We start from the raw sequence: 20,715 nt of genomic DNA, 5'->3' as shown, positions 1-20,715 counted from the left end.
GAGTTCATTTGTTTGTCAATTTGAGGGCATTATCAGATTATTTTGTGAAGGGTTTATAGTAGGCTGTCAAAGGGCCGAGTTTACTTACAGGAGCACAGGAAAGATCAGAAGGTCCAAAACACACACTCGCTGCTTTTCTTTAAGAAAATTTAATGACATCAGATATTCCAGTAAAGGTTTAAGAAAATTGGTCTTAAAATGGTTGTAAGATATATCTGTGTATCTTCTGTGCAACAGAAAGAATATTAAGATTTTTAGAAATTAATCTGAAGGACAACATGTACAGTACAATGAAAAAATCAATAGGCCCAAGGACAGATCTCTGAGAGACCCCCACAGGTGAAAGGGGCCGAGGAAGAGGAGAAAGTACCCAGGCTGAATGAAAAGCTGTCTGCGAGGTTAGACCCGAACTATTCCAAAGCAGTTCCTGCTCAAGACGGGTGATAAGGATATCACGGTCAACAGTATCAAATATAGCAGTTAAGTCCAACAGCGACAAGAGAGCCTCAGACTCACTTATTAAAAAAGAGATCATTCAGAACCCTCAAAAGTGCGGACTCTGTGCTGTGGCAAGCAATAAAATTAGTTTAACATATTTAAACATTAGTGGACATTTTAGACAACTGAAGGGTTTGTACTCCATTACACCAGTAGGTTATTTGCAGGGCTGCTCGCCTTCCCCACAAGAGTTTGCTGCCATGTTGCGTGTGTTTCTGTTTTGGAGTCTAAGATAATCAGTTACAAGTAACAGATAAATATTTGAGGAAACTGACACCGGACTAAACGCCTGAATGCTTTTTACTGAGATCCAGTATCCAGTATTATTTTTCTTTTTTTTTATATATATGTAGGGCTTGTGTTCATAGCAATTTTGGACATTACTGTTTCTCTTTCCTGATGTTCTTTTTAACAGTTGCTCTCATGCCATCATGTTCCCTATGAACAGTGCTGGAGTTGTGTGTCTTCTACAACCTCTTGCTTCTTGTATATTGTTTTTTTTTTCCCTTTGCAGATTATTTCTAGTATTTTATGTACCCACTGTGGAGTTTTGCAAAAATTGTCTCATTCAGTGTCAAAGCTGCTATGAGGCAACATTTTTGAAAACAATTCTATGACTGCCAAACTACTGTATGAATGTGATTCAATACATGCACCAGCATTAAGTGCAGAAGTATTATAAATTATATGATACTTTTATACTCTAAATAGCACATCATTCATTGTCAAGTCCCGTATCCTATTAGTCCTTCCAGCTTCACCATGGAACAATCTTGGATGTGTGTTGGTATCTTCATGCAGCACAAGGAAAGTAAGCCAACTGTTTATTACTGCATTTGCACACATTGTCGGGTCTGCCTTGTCTGTAAAAACGATGTGAGCAAGCCGCCTTTAAGAGCTGAGCTCATCACTCACCGCTTGCTCTGTCCACAATGTGCCATTTCGCATGATCTCCTTTCAAATGTCATCCAAATTCTGTGAAAAACATTGCAATTTCATTTCAATGGAGATGATATTACTTTTTAAATTACTGCTACAAATGATGGGAGCACTGGCAGTTTTCCAGATGTATCTAATATCTTCATTAGGTGCCGTGAGACACTGTCAGTGATCATAAGCGTAACATTTTTACATTTATTATTTTATTTCTGTCTGCAGTAGAGAGACAACTATTCACACCAGGGCAGGAATGTTCAGTAATGTCAACGACAATGGAAGGAGACCATTTGATGAGGTTAAAAGGATATGCAAATGTGATCAAAAGATTTTTTTATTGTTTTTAATTTAATAAACAACTAGCCGTTTCCAGCGTGTCTGGCTGTGTAGTAGTGAAACAGGACAAACTTTAAAAATCAATAAACAAAAAAGTATTGTAGCTAAGCGGAGGCAAGTTATGCTCCAAAACGCAAAGGTAGACTGACTCTCTACTCCTGATGTCACACTTCACCCTCCCCTCGGCCCGCAGCCTCTGTCTCAGATTAGTGCAACTATGTCATTCCTGCAAGCGAACTACAATTCTTAGCGTAATGAGAGAAGTCGCAAAATCAACTGGAATGTTCAAACAAATTCTAGAAAAAAACCCAGCTCTAAATCCATGAAGTAGTTCTCTTATTCGCTTGCTAAGCGGATATAAGATACACCCTAAGGCTGACGAGTGAGTGTATGAGGAGGGCCCCATCCCTCTCGGATTCATGCAAATAAAACAGTACTGCAAGCAAGCTATAATACTTAGCATGATGAAAGAGGTCGCAAAATCAACTGGAATGTTCAAGCAAATTATAGGGAAAAAAATCCTAATCTAAATCCTAAATATATATATATATAAAAATAGAGAGAGATGCTTCCAAAGTTAAAGGTTGTGCTTAAGACAGAATCTCACAACAATTATTGTCCTTCATTTGCCACTCTCTACCAAGAAACTAAAATTAGCTAGATCATTTTTTTCTTAAAAATCCTTCCAGTGAATGAAATTCTGTACCTCACTTCATTTTTGTAAAGTTGGTGGGATACAGTTTCTGTTGTTTTGACCCTGCAAATTTACCATGTTCCTGATTAAAGCTGACTAGAGGTTTTGAGAAGTTTTGTTAAAAATTTGGAAATCTCTGTTCAATAATAAAGACAATATAAAATTCTACCCCAATTTTTTTTTTTTTAAAAAACCAAATAGTAAATGATGAATGCACATGGCTAGAAATTGAGACAAGGTAAATGTAGAACTGCTGGTTCCGTTGTCACGTCCATCTTATTGCTAATAAAGGAGAAGTTAAAACAATGAATTCAGCTGTTTAACACTAAAATAAGCAATTAAGGGTTAAGAATCTTAACGAGCGTGATCACTATAATGAAGCAGAAAATGTCACTTGATCAGTAAGTGCTTCATCAGCATTGGATGATTTCTCATAAAGCAATTGGGTCAGAACAAAAACCCGAAGCCACTGTGGCCCTAAAGGGCCAACATTGCCCAGCCCTGATTTAAAGAGTTTGAGTTGTAAATAGCAAATAAATTCAATTAAGTTTTTAGTAGCAAAAACTAAATCACTCATTAAGAATACAGTTAGAACAAAAACCTGAAGCCGGGTAAAGCGGTGGCTCTCTAGGATCGAAGTTGGCCACCCCTGTACTATACAATTAGTTATAATATTAAATAAATGCTATACTTATAAAATTAGGCTTTCCCACAAGGATAACAATTTATGTAGTTTTAAAACACAGACGGATTAAATAATTCAACTACATTAACAAGTCTGTGATGCCACGGAAAGAAATGGTTACGGAAATAAATTAGTTTCGTTAAGGGCTTTCAACCTCTGTTAATTTAAAACTACATTTTAAAAACTGTTTGATTTCCGTAACCATTCCGACACACTGCATCAACATTAAGTGATATTCTCATAGATAGACTGATCTATGTTAATCCCCATTGGAATATTTGGCTTAATTTGGCTCAAGGAATGTGTAAAGCATTTAATAATAATAAAAATAATTTTAAAATGTATCCTGTACATCATTGCTGGCACACATACTGTATTCATATTGCCTAACAAAAAGAATCCAAACACGTACACCTCTCGTGACTCAATAGGAATATTACTTGTAAATCTTAACTGGGAAAAAATGCCTATCTGATGAGAGGTTTTCTTTTCATTTAGTGGATGATTTTTAAAACACATTGGCTGCAGTTTGACTGAACTGTGTTGCTCGTACTGCTTTTCTGTCTGAAATGAAAAAAGACATACAAAAATCAATGCGCGATTTCTGTCTAATACCCCTTAGAAAATTGATCTAGAGCCTCTGGGAGATAAACGGCATGGAATGAATATGAATAAATAGCGATGTGTCCGAGCGCTTTGAAGGAGAAATGCGAGTCGACAGTGTGAAGGGCTGGGAGCCGCAGACTGGCGAAATGAACTCGATTAGATATCGTGTAACTCTGACTGAGCAAATCAAAAATGTCTCATCCATAAAGTGTCGGACTCGAACTCGGATCGCTTACCTTCTGCCTCTAGATGATGTGCGAAAGCCAACCGTTTCGTTAACTGCCTCCAGTTTATTGTTCAAGTTTAGAAACACACAGAGCGCACACCTGCAATTCTAGTCGCAGCTGTTGACATCACACAGTTAAGTCTTGCAGCCAGCCGATTCCAGGTCGCGCATGCACACTTGGTATGGTTGCCTCCGGCTGACGTCATCCAGGGCGACGGATGCTGAAGCGGAGCTTCGCTGCTAGACTCTCTTGTCTGCCTCGTATTAAGAAGTGTTACACAGAAGAAATACTGTTGTTGAGTGAGGTAAGAGTGTGAACGAGTTCCGAAAGAGCAATTGCCGAGAGGCAGACAGTTTGTCTTTTAAGTTTTGGGGGCGCACTTTATGGACGTGTGTTTTTTGTTCGTTCCTTTCAGAATTACCGCGCGCGACTTGAATGAAAGGCGAGCGACACATTAGTTTCTATTTGCCCACCGCCGAACTTTGCTCGATTGAATCCCCCCTTGGCCACCTGCGTGTCTTTGCTCTTCATTGGTATTTGTGGTTCGTTTCACGTAGCCGAGTCCCATTTTTGCTTCATATCACTATTGTTTCCCGTTTATTCTGTCGTTTCCTTCTCAAATCGGTGAAGTCGAGGGGGCGAGCATTCCGTAAGCACGGCGCTTTGATAACTGCCTTTATTTCTCCTTTGGCGCTCCGCAGCGTCCAATATTAAGACAATCGCAGAGTTGTTGGTGGTGACTGTTCGGCCATTAAGATTGTAGTGAGGAGACAGTCAGGCTTTACGCGTCTAATTCGTACAACAGAAACACGAACTGACAAACTGGAGTCCATGATGTTGGGGAATACGAGCTGAGAAGGAATACTAAAATATAGTGTGAGAAAACTGCAGTAGTAACGTGGCGTAACTTGCCGGTAGGAGTATAAACTGAGTGTTTATAGCTGGCAAAGATTTGACCATCAGTATCTGTATTCGTACGACCTACTTTAGATCTATCTGGCAAACTAAGCTTGTTCTCCTTAATTCGGTGCAGATGACTTAATTCGGTTCTGCCCTAATTACTCACCTATTGCATTGCCCACTGTTATTAAAGCATCGGGGTTTGTAGGTGTGGTGTAAGTATTTAAAAAAAGAAGCTTGTTTGGATTTTAGTGAGTGTTAGGAGAAAAGAGAATGATTTTGTGAATTTCCCCTTGGGATTAATAAAGTATCTAATTTTAGTTTAACAGTGCAGGGTATGGAGTGCTAGGCCTGGATTGTTCTGCCTTTTTTCTTTTTGCTTGATTAAATGAAATGCAGCTGTTCTAAGCTCACCTTTCAGACATTGTTTAGCTAGGTAGCTAAGTTAGTGTTGTCCTCCTGCCTTGCTTCTGTTTTGTGTGTAACTGTCTGCATATCTTGTGAGGGTTTCTTTTTGACAGAAAATGGAGTCTGCTTTTATGTGGCCGGTTTAATTTTTTTTTTTTCTGTGTGTGTTTTGTCTTCCACTCTCTCACTTGTGTGCGTCCTATTTGTATACCCCAAGGCCTTTGGTAGGCCATAACAGTATTTACAAACATGGCTTCAATTCTGCTTAAACCAATGCAGGCAGCAGACATTTGCATGCTTTGCTTGGTGGACTTGTAAATGTTTTTATTCCTGTATCAAATATGAGAGACTTCTATATATCAGTGCTAAAGCCAAACCTGCGGGGGCGGATCTACAGGGGTGGCACGGGGTGGCAATTGCCACCCTGAGAAAAAGCCTTGCCACCCCATTTGCCACCCCAGCAATCTCAGTGTTCTAAAAATAAGAGTTTCCTCGACCGATTTACAGCAGCAACGCTCTATTATGATGACATAAAAATAGCATATACCCGTAAATAATAGAACAAAATCTTCTTTCTATTAAAGCGTAGTCCGAACAAACGACTCTTATGAACTGCTTCGTTTTAGTGAATCAAAGACATTTAGTGCAACCAGCGGGATCATCACAGACAAATTCCGGCATTTTTAACAAACCGAAGCAGTTAATTTTGATATCTTCGCGTATATCAATGACTAACAGTATAACTGTAAACTATTTTCAAAAGTATGTTGTTCAGTAGCTTGCATTTTCAAGTCCGAACCTTTGATAAGTGGCGTCACGTGACAACAACACCGTGTCCAGTCCATCGATATGCTGGAGTTGAGAAACAAAACCAGGTACTGAATTACTTTCATACTTAACAAATGAATGTTTAATTAAACATGTCTTAGTGTTGCCTGAGGTAGATGCTTGCTAGTTATATGACAACTAAACAGCAAGTATGTCTAATCAGTTCTATTTAACGTTAACCTGTATTACCTTGTTAGCTAGTGCAGCAATCAAAATATTCCATAGGAGCACATGAATTTACTGAGTTATTGTATAGCTTAATGTTTTCATATGTATTCATTAGGGAGGTGAAATTGTTCAGTGTAGTGTATGTTTAGAAAGCTATAAAGTCTAAACTTCATACTTGTTGCATCTCCCAGGATACTATGAAAAGAAAGGCTGACATCCAGAGTTTTTTTAAACCAAAAGAAAAGGAAAATCAGAATCAGATACTGTGGGAGTGGAAGGGGAAGATAAGATAGAAAAGGGTACAAAAGAAGTTGTGGAAGACAGAGGAGGTGATGGAGTGTTGGATGAAAGAAATATAGAAATGGATGACAAAGAGCTAGAAAGAAGTGAAGAAGCAGAAGATATCCAGCATGAAGTGAGTGAAGAGGTGGAAGAAAGAGGGTTAAGAGAGGAAGAGAGCTCAGACATTGAAAGAGAGGAGAGAGAGCTTGAAACGCTAGCACCCTGTTTGTCAGGTGTCCATGGTATGTTGTTCATTGTGCTTTTCAAATATTTCTTTACATAAATAAAAAATAAGCACAACCTATTTGATTTATTTAACCTATAATCATTTAAAGAACCATAGCTCAATGTATGTTTAACCTTGCTTATCGTGGTTACAGTCAGTGTTCTTTATTAGATATTGTTGAGATATATGCCTAAAAAAACCTTTAGACAAAGGTTGCTGCAGTAGTAGCTGTACATGAATGATTAGGTGTTAAATGTTTCATACTGTAACATTTAAATATAAGTGATTTTTATTTTACTTTACTAGGTATATCAAAATTTAGGTCAGAAGGCCCGACCCAGCCAAAACTACATACCTTCCCAAAGAAGACTTTTCCAGGCAGAGTCCGGAGGAGCTTCCGTGCTGATTGGTACCAAACACATCCATGGCCTGAATACTCACAGTCTAGAGATGCCTGCTACTGTTTTGCATGTAGACATTTTCTCTTCCTGATGCTCCAAAGAGTGTTTTTACCTCCTTTGAGGGTACAGTAATTGGAAGAAGGCTACGTTTAAAGATAGTGGGTTTTCTTCTCATGCCAAATCTGAGAACCATGTAAACGCAATGGTAGCATGGGCAGAGAACAAAAAATGCAGGACAAAAATACTTGCTGTTGGGTGTCATGGATGAACATTACCAGAAAAAGGTAACAGAGAATCGAAAATACATCAAAACATTGGCCGAAATTCTTGTCCTAACTGCTTCTGAAAATCTAGCCCAGCGGGGTCACAGAGAGTCTCCAGACTCAGACAGACGATGTGTTTTTCTGGCCATGCTAGATTTGTTGGGCAAACATGATCCCATTGTTAAAAAGAGACTTGAACAGCAAGCTAAAAATGCTAAGTATACAAGTAAAACCATCCAGAATGAAATACTGTCTTGTCTGGCAGAAATGGTGAAAGAGGAAATCATGAAAGAAGTTAAAGAGAGTGTACAGTTTTCTGTGATCGTAGATGAGACTAAAGATGTTCAGAAAAAAGAGCAAATGTCAATTGTTCTGAGATACTATTACAATGGTCTGATTTACGAAAGCTTTCTAGAATTTCAAGAGGCAGAAAAGCTTGATGCTGCTGGGTTAACTGAGAAAATAATTGGCTGTTTGGAAAAGTATGGTTTGGAGTACAAGAAAAATCTTGTAGGTCAGGGGTGCGATGGAGCTGCTGTAATGAGTGGGGCCCATTCAGGTGTCCAAGCGAGAATAAAAGCAGTGGCCAAGCATGCATTTTATGTGCATTGCAGTGCACACAGTCTCAACCTGGTCATAGTAGATGCCGTCAAAAATGTGCCAGACGCTGGGAATTTCTTTTCTTTGTTGGAAAGACTTTATGTGTTCTTGTCTGGATCTTATGTCCATCAAAAATGGCTTGAAGTACAGCGGAACATGTATGATGGTGTATCAAGGGAGCTCCAGCGACTTAGTGATACACGCTGGGCTTGCAGACATGTAGCATGTCGCAATGTCATGGATAGGTTGCCTGCTATTTTGCAAGTGCTTGAAGAGCTCTCGGATGAGAACAATCCTCAAAGAGCCGTTGAAGCAAAAGGCATATTGGCCCAAATTGATGTCAGTTTTGTTGGATGTCTTGTGCTCTTTCGAAAGGTGTTGAGTGACTCTAATATTTTGTCTGAGATGCTCCAATCTAAATCTGTTGACCACTCTAAGGCTGTTGAACTCATTGACGCACTAAAAGAAACACTGACAAATTATCGCAGTGAGGCTTTTTTTGAAGACCTATGGTCAGAAATACTTAATACGTGTGAAAAGAGTCACATTTCAACAGATGGCTACAAAATTTCAAGATTCCATCGTTACTTCCACACTTGGAAAGCATGTAGAACCAGACAGCAAGGAGACTTTTCGAGTCAAAGTGTTCTACCCAGTCTTGGACACCATGATTGGGGAAATGGAAAGACGTTTTTCAGATACCGATTGCAACATCATGAAAGGCATTCAGGCTTTAAATCCGTCAAGCTGTAGTTTTTTAAGGGATGAAGAGATTGTCTCTTTGGCTAATGCTTATGAGTCAAGTGTTGAAGATATTAAACATGAGCTTCACCAGGTAGGGAGAGTCCTAGATAGACTTAAGATGAATGGAAAAGAAAGTCCTACTACTCTGATGGAGTTTGCTCATTATCTGGAACCATATAAGCTTGTTTTCTTTGAGCTGTTCAGGTTGTGCAAAATAGCTGTAGTGTTACCAGTTAGCAGCGCAACATGTGAAAGGAGTTTTTCAGCTCTGAAGATAATCAAAAATTACCTAAGGTCTACAATGGCAGAGAGTAGATTGTCGAGTTTGGCTATTCTCAGCATTGAATCAAAACGCACCAAGGCCTTGAATTTAGATGACTTTGTTAAAAGATTTGCTAAACAACATGGCAATCGTCGCATTCAGTTACAGTAGGTTCAGTTACTTGCATTCTTTAGATGTGACTAGTAAATATGTCTGCAACTGTACACATATGCACCAAAGCTGTTGGTTGGATGGTTTAATTGACTGCTGGTCATAACCTTGTTACACCAAAATTTGTAATTTAGTTTTCGGTCCATCCAAATTTGTTGGTTTTGTTAAAAAAAGAAGAGATACTTGGATTTAAAGGGACTTTTGTTGCTTTACTTGCACTAAAAATATTGCATTTGTTTTTATGTCTCATCCAAGATATTTGAATACTTTAAAATGTCATTTTGTTGCTCTTGTTGCACTGAATACTGTGATTTATTTTATTCATTTTGAAGACAAATGTTGGTGATTTAAATGTGGTTTCTGTATATTTATTATGTGTTTTTGACTTAACGATCCATTGAGATTTTGTATCAATGTGCAGTCTGCATTGTTTGTCATGCTTAGTAAATTAAACTTGGCATAGACTTTGCGTAAAATGCATAGGTTTGCGTAAAACACAATAAAGAGAAGTTAAATATACCGTACCATCTCATTTAATTTATCTGACTTTCCAATCCAGATATCAGATTCAAGTCAATCACAAATCAGCCTTTATTTCATTTTTATAGAACAATGTAAAAATGTGCACCCTAGTGTATACACCGAATAAAGAATAGCATTCCTTGAATCCACAAAAACCATGCAAGGATGCTTGCTTCAGTGTTGCCACCCCTCATAATTTTAATGCCACCCCCTTGCCACCCCATGAATAATTTTCTAGATCCGCCCCTGCAAACCTGTAACCCCTGTTAGTGTGAAGTAGAGAAGTTAATTGAGACGTGTGTTACTGCCTCATAGTTCTAGCAGACTGAATTTGAATCTGTTTATTAAGTGTGTATGCTCTTTTATCCTCATTTGCTCCACTTCTCTAAAGATGCATATGGAGTTCCAAATCAAACTTTGCTCGATGAAGTTGTGGACTTGAATGTGAATGTACTGTAAGATGGCCTATAGCTGACTTGTGCCTTGTACAGGTCCTCTGGTTTTCTTCTCATATCCCAATAACATGTTTTGTACTGGACCATGGTGGTGAGGTCAAAGCTAATTCATATTTGGTGACATTTGCATATAGCTTTATCAATTAGAGCCTGATCTGGCTGTGCAGGTCACCTCTGTGTACCACTCTTGGATGAACACCGTGGTCAGGACTGGCATCCCTCTTCTTTCATTCAATCAGAATATTTATGAGGGTCATGAATAGGCTGTTTTTTGTCTAGTCCCTCCCCTGATGGTTACCCAATGCAAACTGGTCCCATCTGGAGCACAAATCTCCAGACAATGAAGCTCTGAGGAAGGCTGAGGCACATAAGGCCTCATAATTGTTAAGCTATTTCTGATAATGTTTATTTGTGTGGAAAATTTACTTCCGCGAGATGAAGCTGAGAAACCTGAAACTTGTTGTTTCCAGTTGTTGCAAACAGAAAAGTTTTGTTTTAGAGATTTGAATGTGAAGCCTGTAAATGTTCATTAAGACGTGTGCCATTTAGCTGTTGTCATCCGCCATCAAGCCCCTTTGTTCAGACAGTTTATTTTGCTAACCCTCTGCTGATGCCTAATGCTCCTGTCATACATGACTCTCGCTGAGTCTTCAAACTGTGAGGGCAAAAATAATGTTTTGACTGTGGACAGAATCGGATCATATTAGGAAGGCATTAAATTAGCAGGGTAGGAGATGATTACAATAATTGAAATTCACAACATTGCTGGTTTACTGGATATTTTAGTACATGTGTCCACTGTGAGTGTAAATTTTAGTTCCCTTCAAATTAAGGGTTAAACTGTCCAGACATATGCAGTTGTTTATTATTATTATTATTATTATTATTATTATAATAATAAAGACCTTTCATTGTAGTCAGACTGTCCGGTGAAACAGGGCCCCCACACATTTAACATTTGTGTTGAGCAGCTTAGTTAAATTCAGGCTGTCGTCATTTTGCTAAATTATATCTGATGACTCGCGTGGTACTTCAGGCTGCACTACAGTAGTGGCAGGTGAGCAGCCCTGCAATTACCATATTCACTTAAAGGTGTGTAAACCCAAAATTATTCAAAATGCCCCGCACCTCTACTGTATTTGATTTGTGAAACCCCTTTAATTCTGACAGTTTAACTTCATGAGGTAGACACCATTACATTTTCTTTATTTGCTGCATTGATTCTATAGTACTGATCAGTTCAATTCTTCCTGTTTTGTAATTTCTGTAAAGCAAATTTTAATGGCGTCTACTGTATACAATGGGAATTGATAACTCCAGTGCAGACAAGTCTTCCATCCTTTTAGTAAAGCACAGTTGCCCCTCGGAGTAAAGCAGAAGCTGCAACCACTGTTACAGTCACACCCTCAGAGCGGTGGGTTCTGGGTATGGATAGCCAAAGTTATTAGAAATCTCTAAGGTTAATGAGTTGAGATGATCAGGGTCTGACAAGGGTTTTTAAGGAAAGGAATAGCGGGCTTGCCATTGGTTTCTTGGGTGGAGAGAAGTCCATCCTCTTGACTGACTACTGGTGCAAAGTTTTGTTCATCAGTGTCACTCATCCTTTGATTTATGGTCCTTTGTTTGAACTTGAGTGTCCAGCTTCTACCTCCTGAGAGACATTCATGGATGTTACTTGGTTTGGTATTGATTGTCTTATCAGATAAGGCACGAAGGCTGCATTCTGGCGAGGGACCCAGCCATGGAAACTGAAACTTTTTAGCAGGCAATATGAGTGTCTGGCAGCCGCTTTTTAAAGCATGACCTGTGCCCCAGCCATATTAAAAAGAGATAATGTCAGTCTTTTCTGCACTGCTGTTGACAAGGCTATCCAAAATAAAGACTTGATGATTGTCACACCATACATTGGCCTTTATGTGCCATACTTGCTCCAGCTATCCCACACTATTCATATTCTCTCTGACTGGAAATGTTTTTATAACTGTTGGCAGTTGGTAGCCAGAATTTTATCCAAAATGAAAACCCATTCTTGCGTATTCACATCTGGTAATATCCTTCTCCGCAGAGCCCGTTTTATTGCCCAGCACTCCAGAGGATGAGGAGCACCAGAAAGCTGGAGCTCCGCTGTTCATAACGTGGCACATCGTGTTCTCATTGTTTACAAGTGGTGTGATTTTTGTTTTAGAATACCAAACATTACCTGAGCTCAATCACAGCCCCTTTAATCGATGTCCGGTGTATACTAACCACTATTTGAGATGAGACATATTGGGATTGGTTGATTCTGAACACAACCACATTCTGGATTATTAAAAGGTCTGCACACTCCTGCAACCAGCTTTTTTTATGCTTTTTTTTTTTCCCTCCCTTTTTTCACTAGTTTCTAAATTTTGTTTTCACCTTCTTTGTATAGATTGCAATAAATGTGGAATAAGTTGACAGGATTTATCTGGGTTTTATTGTTTATTACACAAAATCTGCGATTTTTGCAGGGATGTGTAGATGTTTTAGATCCACTTAATATGTTCCACAACTCTGTTATGACCAGTACAATTTTCTTTCCTGTGTTGTGCTGGACTAGTAACAGCACTACAAGAGAGGCCCATCAAATCTACCAACTGCATAAGAAGGCAGACTCATTTATGGGATGCCCCCTGGACCTGCTGGAGTTTGTAGAAAAGGAGAGAATTCAATCAAAACTGAGTGCCATTATATAGAATACTGCACATCCTCTCCTGACACACTGAAATTGAAGACTTTGAGCCAACAAAATATTCAGCAGACGTGTGTTTAAAAAATGCTACTGGGGCTCCTTACACCAATGGCAATACTCCTTTATAAAGCCACACTGTGAGGTTTCTTTAATGTTTTAGCAAAATCAGAAAGTTTTTTTTTTTCTTCTGGTTTGTAAAATTTCTCTTTGCTTTAGGGGAAGTAGTTGTTTGTCACAATGTTTTTTCAGATACTTTTTGTGTTATAGTGGGTCCACGGCTCAGATGAAAGGGCCAGTTTTTAAATAAATAATCTTTGCAGTGTGGCCGGAGCGTCTCCTGGATGCAAAGTTCTGCAGGCATTTCCTTGTTTAAGTGCACAGGTGGGGAATCCTCTGTATCTCTGATGCTGAGAGCTGCTAATCGCCACGTCCCCATAATAAATAGGAGAAGTGTGATTGCGGGGGGGAATGGTGATCGAAAGAACGCAGGTTAGAGGAGGTGAAAGAAGACGACGCTGGAAGTGAAGGAGTCTGTGCATGCGTGAAAGAGAGAGTGAGCGAGAGGGCAGGCTCGCTGATCAGAGAAGGCAGCCTGGAAGTGAACCCTAGCGGGGTGTTTGGCCAACACCCAGGGTACAGCACAAAGTGGTCGCCCTGCTGAGCACTTTGGAGGAGCAGGAGTGACTAGAAGGTAGTTGGCCTGCCATATAAGGTAGCGGGAGCCAGGATGCTAGGAAACTCAAGTTAGTCTGGAGAACCCTATGGAGCACAGGTGTCGAACTCCAGGCCTGGATGGCCGCAGCGGCTACAGGTTTTCATTCTAAACCTTTTCATAATCAGTGACCTGTTTTCACTGCTAATTCACATTTTAATACCCCTGTTAGAAGGATTCAGTCCTCTGAATTGATTTGTTTCCTCATGAAAATGCAGCCAAACAGAAATCGAGCCAACAGATGACCAGCTAAACTGGGGACGTTTCTTAATGGGAAAATTCTTGCGAGCACTAGCAGTGTCCAAAACGATTTCCCCAAAGTGTTTTGGTGAGTTGAGAGATCAACCAGGACTTAAATGGTTCCTTCCTATGATTAGGTAAGCTGATCCTGGCAATGGAAAAGGCTTTAAATACTGTTGTGGCTGCAAGAAGGAGGAAAAAAAAGAAAAGGGAGCAAAAGTAGGTAGCGCGAGGGACGCCAGCCTAAGAGGTGCCTAGTGGCATGTTCCCATCTCACTTCTATAAAGAGCTGTTGGTTGCTGTAAAGGAGTGGGTTAAGCTCCTGAGGACCAAGTTTACCAAAAAACGACTCCTGAGATTTTTTTTTTGGAGGAGTTGTACTGGTGACCTGGACTGAAACAGAGTCTAGTTTTTGGTATTATTTTAAGGCTGCCCTTGACTTTTCATGAACGAGAATTGATTATATTAGGGTAAGAGCCTTGGTGATTCCCAATTTCTATTTTTTGTTTTTTTTTTCTTTATAATTTGATTGTGTCTTATCACTGGATTATTTATACATTTTTGTTCATTTTTTTTTTTTTTGTTCTTTTTTCGTTCAACAACTTTTTTTTTATTCCATCGTGGTATAAATAAATTACCTTCTGTTTTGAACATCTGCCTCTCTTGTTACTCCCTCAGTCCTGTTCGGTCCCAAACTACTAGCAGGCCATCTGCTTTAGTAGACGGCTTGTGACAGGGGGGACTTTAAATTTGTGCAGAACACATTCATTTTGTTGTTGTTATTGAAAATCGCAGGATGTTGACGTCCCCTATCAGAAAATTAATTTTCAAATGTTTTCTGGACCCTGTGTGGAGTTTGTGTGTGCTCCATGTCCGTGTGTTTCCTCCTTTTCAAAGAAATGCAAATTATCTGAATTGGCAATGCTAGATGGGTCCTAGGATATGCAGGTGTACACCCTGTGATTGACCAGCGCCCTGTCCAGGTGGTGTTCCTGCCGTGCACTCAATGATTGCTGGGAGAGGTTCCAGCTGCCCTGCCTTGGATAAGCAGTTTGAGAAAATCGGCGGAGCAGCTTCTATTAAGACAATGAAGGACAGGTGTTCTTTGTTTCCACAAAGTTGCCATAGAAATTCAGTTGCTGTGATTTGAGTTAAACTACTACAGTAAGCAACTTTAGGTGGCCTTCTTTACCAGACTTTTTTAGTTTTCGTCCCTGTAATGGTGACATAATAAAGGAGGTCAAAATGGCTCAAGTTGGGTCAATTAGCTGTTCACTTTGGCAAATAGAAAATTCACAGTTCACCAGAGTCAAACACTTTAAATTGGGAACAAGAGGCTTTATAAAATATGTTAATACAATCCAACATTATGATTGGCTCAATGTGTAAAAAGGTGACTGAACAGCAATTTACTGATTGGTTTTAGTCAGTTACCAGGCAGTGGTCTTTGTCTGTCCTACCATCAGATATCAAAGGTAACCATAATCAATGACACATCAGCTTAAAGCCGATGACAGACTGAGCAGATCGTTCCTCCCCCACACTATGGGACTCTTCAATTCCACCCCAGGGGTAAACGCTAACATTATTTAAAGTTATTGTCTGTTTTTACATGCATTTTTATTACTCTTTAATATTGTTTTTTGTATCGGTATACTGCTGCTGGATTATGTAAATTTCTCCTTGGGATTAATAAAGTGTCTGTCTGTCCGTCCGTGATCCCTTCACCTGACCATGATATGTTAAACAATTGAAAACCTCCGCCTATGTCACATATAGTCATGGTGTGCTGACCATTCAACAGTAGCGTGCTGCCTGATGAAGCCCATGGTGTACAAAGGGTCAACAGCTGTGCCTGTTCATCATCAATCTTCTCCCTTTGTTGATCCCCTTTTGTTATGGTATCTGAAACATTGAGACATCAGAAAGAGGAGCATCTCTTATTTTTGTTACTTTCAAAACCTGCAGGTTTCTTATTCCTCTTTAATTTTCAGCCTTCTAGTTCAGGGGAACATTCATTGGCTGTCAGCTCTCCTGCACATACAGTCTGCCCGTAAGACTAAAGACAAAAGCAAACCTGTTTAATTTTATCTTGGTGAGTCACAAGCTAATTAAAGTCAGTCACATTAGACGACCAGCTTCACACAAACACCCTGGCAATTGCGTCCGTCTCACTAAGATTATATAAATTAAGGTTATGACTTAAATAATGGTTTGGGATTTTGCAAGCTCAAGGTGATGTCACATTAGACGACTTATCCAGTGATTTTAAGTTCCTCCTTCATATAACCTTATTTCGTAACTTAATCTGGAGGCCTAACTTGTATAAACCTTCCTTAACATTTAACTGATAATATTCTGGAACCCCAACAGCACTGAATGTTTAATCAAATTAGTGATTACTGTTAACACAAAACTGTGCAAGATGATCTCCTTCTTCTAGCCTGTTGCACCCTCCTTTCATTCCCAAACTCGTTTTACACCTAATCTGATATGGAGAGTAATGGGTTACTGTTAACTTGCTATGAATTGTCTGACTTGACATCCGCTTTAACTAAGAGGATGTTATAAAAGTCAAATGTCTTTGGATCTGAATGATGCGGTTTTAATTTAAATGAATCATGTTTTATTCCCAGAGAGATTGAAGAATCTGCCATTTACTGTAACATTTCCATGGATGTGAAAGAGGAGATGTGTGAGGCTGACATGAATTTAATGGAGGAAAGGACCACAAATGTTAAGGAGGAGGACTGCGAATGGGAGAGTGTCCACTCTAAACAGGAGAGTCTGGGCATTAAGGAAGAGGAATGTGAACTGGGGTCAGTGACTATTAAAGAAGAGGCTGAAGAGAAGTCTGTCAGCACTGAGATACACAACTACAAAAGTATGGAGAGTGTCAAGGAAGGTGACCTTTATTATGGACATCAAGATGAAGCAGGGACCGGGTTAGTCTCTGCACATAGCAGACACTCTTTCTCTGCGAAATCTTCTAACAATGTAAAATATGAATCGTTACAATCTGACACAAAGCGGACCGAAGAAATGTCATCTCCTAGAACTCAGGAACATCAGCCACCACCTGAAAAGTCATCTAGATCCAAAACAAGTAAGTACAAAATACATTTTGGTGTACTTTTTTAGAGTCAGGGTTATGAGCATCAAAGTGCCGTCTTCTGCTTTTGTAAAAAGAAACTTGGACAGATTTTCAAACTCTATAAAACAAGGCCATTTCACTGTCCTTCCCAAGGCCCCTGTTTTAGCTGAAAAAGATTCATCTATTTGCAGGTGGTATGCAGCCAGAAATATATGCTGCGTTTTGGCCGCAACTGTCCTGTTTGCTCTTTCATCTGATCAGTCAAGTGACATATGGTGCCCTGCGTTTTTTCAGTGACCTGTGTGTTTTACTCTATTCTCTGTGTATAGCTCCAGCATGTCACATTTAAATATGGAAATGTTTTCCTTTGTTATCCTCTTCCCCTTTTTCAAATAAAAAAGGTCAAGTGGCTTTGTGACTTTGAAATATCAAGACACAATCTGATTAATACAAGTACAATTCACATGTTTGGCATGACAAACTATTTTAAACAATAATCTTTCCACTGTAATAATTTTTGAATTAAAAATATATGTAATTTTTAAATAGTATTTTAAGAATATGGTGACGTGATGATGCTATTCAGTAATTTAGTTAAAACCTGTGACAAGTAATCTTGTTGATTGTGCCTGTCACATATACTCCATTTTACTAATTTTACTTCTTGCCTTCTGTGATCGTGCTCCTGTGGTGAGTAGTTGTAACACCAATGAAAAAATTAAGATTTTGAGTTTCTTTCCACATGCTACTTAAGTCTTATGATTGCTTATGCTTATCAAAGTTTGTTCATAAGTTCAACCAACAATTAATGTTGTAATGCCAATATTAGAGTAGTGGATTAAAACCTAAGCTTTTATTTTTTTCTTTTAAACTTTATACAGGAATCGAACGTCAAAGCTGTTCTGAATGTGGGAAACAATTTTCTGGCATAAGTAATCTTCAGAGCCACCAAAGAATTCACACTGGGGAGAGCCCACACAGTAATTCTCTTCTGACTCACATTACAACTAACTCGGGAGTGAAGCCATATTGCTGTTCTGAATGTGGCAAACAATTTTCACGAAGAAACAACCTTTTTGATCATAAAAGAATTCACACAGGGGAGAAGCCGTATTGCTGCCCTGAATGTGGAAAACGATTCTCTCACTGTAGTTCTCTTCAGAAACACATTAAATCTCACAAAGAAGTGAAGCTGTATTCCTGTTCTGAATGTGGCAAAAAGTTTTCACAAAGATGCCATCTTCAGAGTCACCAAAGAATTCACACAGGGGAGAAACCATATTGCTGCCCTGAATGTGGGAAACGATTCTCTCACTGTAGTAATCTTCAGAAGCACATTAAAACTCACACAGGGGAGAAGCCATATTGTTGTTCTGATTGTGGCAAAAGGTTTTCACAAAGATGCCACCTTCACAGCCACCAAAGAACTCACACAGGGGAGAAGCCATATTACTGTTCTGAATGTGGTAAACAATTCTCGCACAGTAGTACCCTTCTGATACACATTAAAGCTCACTCAGGAGAGAAGCCATATGGCTGTTCTGAATGTGGCAAACAGTTTTCACGAAGAAACAACCTTTTGATTCACAAAAGAATTCACACAGGGGAGAAGCCGTATTGCTGCCCTGAATGTGGAAAACAATTCTCTCGGCTTTGTTCTCTTCAGATACACGTTAAAACTCACACAGGAGAGAAGCCATATTGCTGTTTGGAATGTGGCAAACACTTTTCACAAAAAGGCCATCTTCAGAGCCACCAAAGAATTCACACAGAGGCAAAACCATATTGCTCTTCTGAATGTGGTAAACACTTTTCAAAAAGACATACTCTTCAGATCCACCAAAGAATTCACAAAGGGGAAAAGCCATATTGCTGCCCTGAATGTGGAAAACAATTCTCTTGCAGTAGTACTCTTCAGATTCACATTAAAACTCACACCGGACAGAAGCCATGTTGCTGCTCTGAATGTGGTTAAACGTTCTCACCGAGATGTCATCTTTATAGCCAACAAAGAATTCACACAGGGGAGAAGCCATAACCGTTCTCATACAGTAATACTCTTCGGAGGCACATTACAACTCACTCAGGAGGAAGCCATACTGCTGTTTGGAACATGGCAAACAGTTTTAATAAAGAAAACACCTTTCACCTCACAAAATAATTCACACAGAAGAGAAGCCATGTTCCTATTCTGATTATGGCATAGTTTTCATTTGGAAACCATCTTAATTACCACAAAAGATTTCACACAAGAGAGAAGTGTTTGGATTAGAAAATTTACCAAAGTAGCATTCATTAATGGAAAGTTAAAGTCAACCTTGTTGAAGATTATCCATTAAGAGAACTTGACCAAGAAGATACTTAAGAAATACTTGATATTGGCGCAGACATAAACCATAAAGACCAGAGACTGGAGATCAGCAGTGAATATGCAAGGATGGTAAAAATTATCCTTAGAGGTTCCTTGAGAAGGAACAAAATACAAGTAGATAATCAGTTAGTAAAACATGTCATCTCATCCAGCTTTGGGAATATAGTCTGGCCCCAGAAAGACCTCAACAGTCAGGATGCAAAAACAAAGTTGCTTCATATCAACCAACTGACAAAACCAATGCATGCCAAAGCTTTACATTACTAGGGCAGAAAGAGGAATCCAACAAGTAGAAGTAAATTACACATGCAGATCTGCAATCATAGGACTGTAAGCATTCCTTCTCGGCTCGCGGGATTTCCACTTTTGTAAAATATTATAGCCTAAACTGTAAAGCCAAAAGCAACCTCCACCATGTACCTTGGCTACACAATCCACAAATCTAAGGGAATGCCTGATAATCAAACCAAAAACAAGATAAGAAGGTACACCAGTAGAAGGAAAAAACCAACAACAACAACTGGAGAAACCACAAAAGCAATGGGAAATACACAGATCTCTTGTGGACAGATCTTATGGACCCAAACCTGACACATGAATGGCTCAGGAGAGAAGCAATGAGATGCATAGATGAATGATTTTTTTAATAAATGTTTATTTCTGCAGACCACGCCTGATTTCTTTTTTCGTCTACTATCAAGTATTAACACTTGAAAATGTACAACCCTTTTTTTTTTACTTTAGGCACTTGCCTGCCGCTCACAGTTTGAATATTCATAATTGGTGAGTATCCTTTAAATATTTTGGTGTTGTAACACACATTAGGTTAAGTTGCCTAGTCTCTGAGATTTTATTCTCAAACACACAGTAAGGAATGGATGGCACTTAGGCTCTGGGTTTGCATGTGAAGTATTATTCATTTAAGACACGCTAAGAAAGCTGCTTGGCCTCTGAGGTTTCACTATAAAACGTATTATTGATAAATAGCTCTTAGCCTCTGAGGTTACAGATACACTTTCTAAATGTTTATAACTTAATGCTTTGCAAATGATAGTAAGCTGCTGCTAACTCAGATGTTACAGTGACTTATAATCAATTCATGCAGTACAGCAAAAGTAATCCTTAAATAGTGATAATAAAAATTGGAGTCAAATTAAGAGATCTGCAGCCTTTTCTTGTCAATGGATAAGATGTGCGACAACTGTAATTTAAACCAAATAGTAGGTGTAAATGTATAATTAATAAATGTATTAAAATAATAGCCAGTTAAAAAGGCCTAGAGTTTTATTGGTGACCCCAAGATCCAGTTTGAATCAGCATTATGTGAACTTTAAAGACTTGAAGTTTTGTAACATTTTAGGCGCACTTTAGAG

General features: G+C 39.0%; 2 protein-coding genes across 2 annotated transcripts in view; one reads left to right on the top strand and one right to left on the bottom strand.

The window, feature by feature from the left end:
• Window positions 1-4,125, bottom strand: part of LOC120534478 (zinc finger protein 184-like) — a 38,146-nt gene extending 34,021 nt beyond the window's left edge. Inside the window, exon 1 of the mRNA XM_039762071.1 lies at window positions 3,992-4,125. The gene's annotated coding sequence lies outside the window, so the exon portion shown is untranslated. The remainder of the gene's footprint in view (window positions 1-3,991) is intronic.
• Window positions 4,126-4,159: 34 nt separating this feature from the next.
• LOC120534477 (gastrula zinc finger protein XlCGF57.1-like) lies at window positions 4,160-19,991 on the top strand. The gene is made up of 3 exons (XM_039762070.1): window positions 4,160-4,286; window positions 16,514-16,983; window positions 17,853-19,991. The coding sequence occupies exons 2-3, from the start codon at window positions 16,551-16,553 to the stop codon at window positions 18,944-18,946; spliced, it is 1,527 nt and encodes a 508-aa protein (XP_039618004.1). The 5' UTR covers window positions 4,160-4,286; window positions 16,514-16,550; the 3' UTR covers window positions 18,947-19,991.
• Window positions 19,992-20,715: the final 724 nt, after the last annotated feature.

Source organism: Polypterus senegalus, chromosome 8, assembly GCF_016835505.1.
Source record: "Polypterus senegalus isolate Bchr_013 chromosome 8, ASM1683550v1, whole genome shotgun sequence".
In the NCBI taxonomy this organism is placed as follows: Eukaryota; Metazoa; Chordata; class Cladistia; order Polypteriformes; family Polypteridae; genus Polypterus; species Polypterus senegalus.
This window is presented reverse-complemented; position numbering and strand designations above follow the sequence as displayed.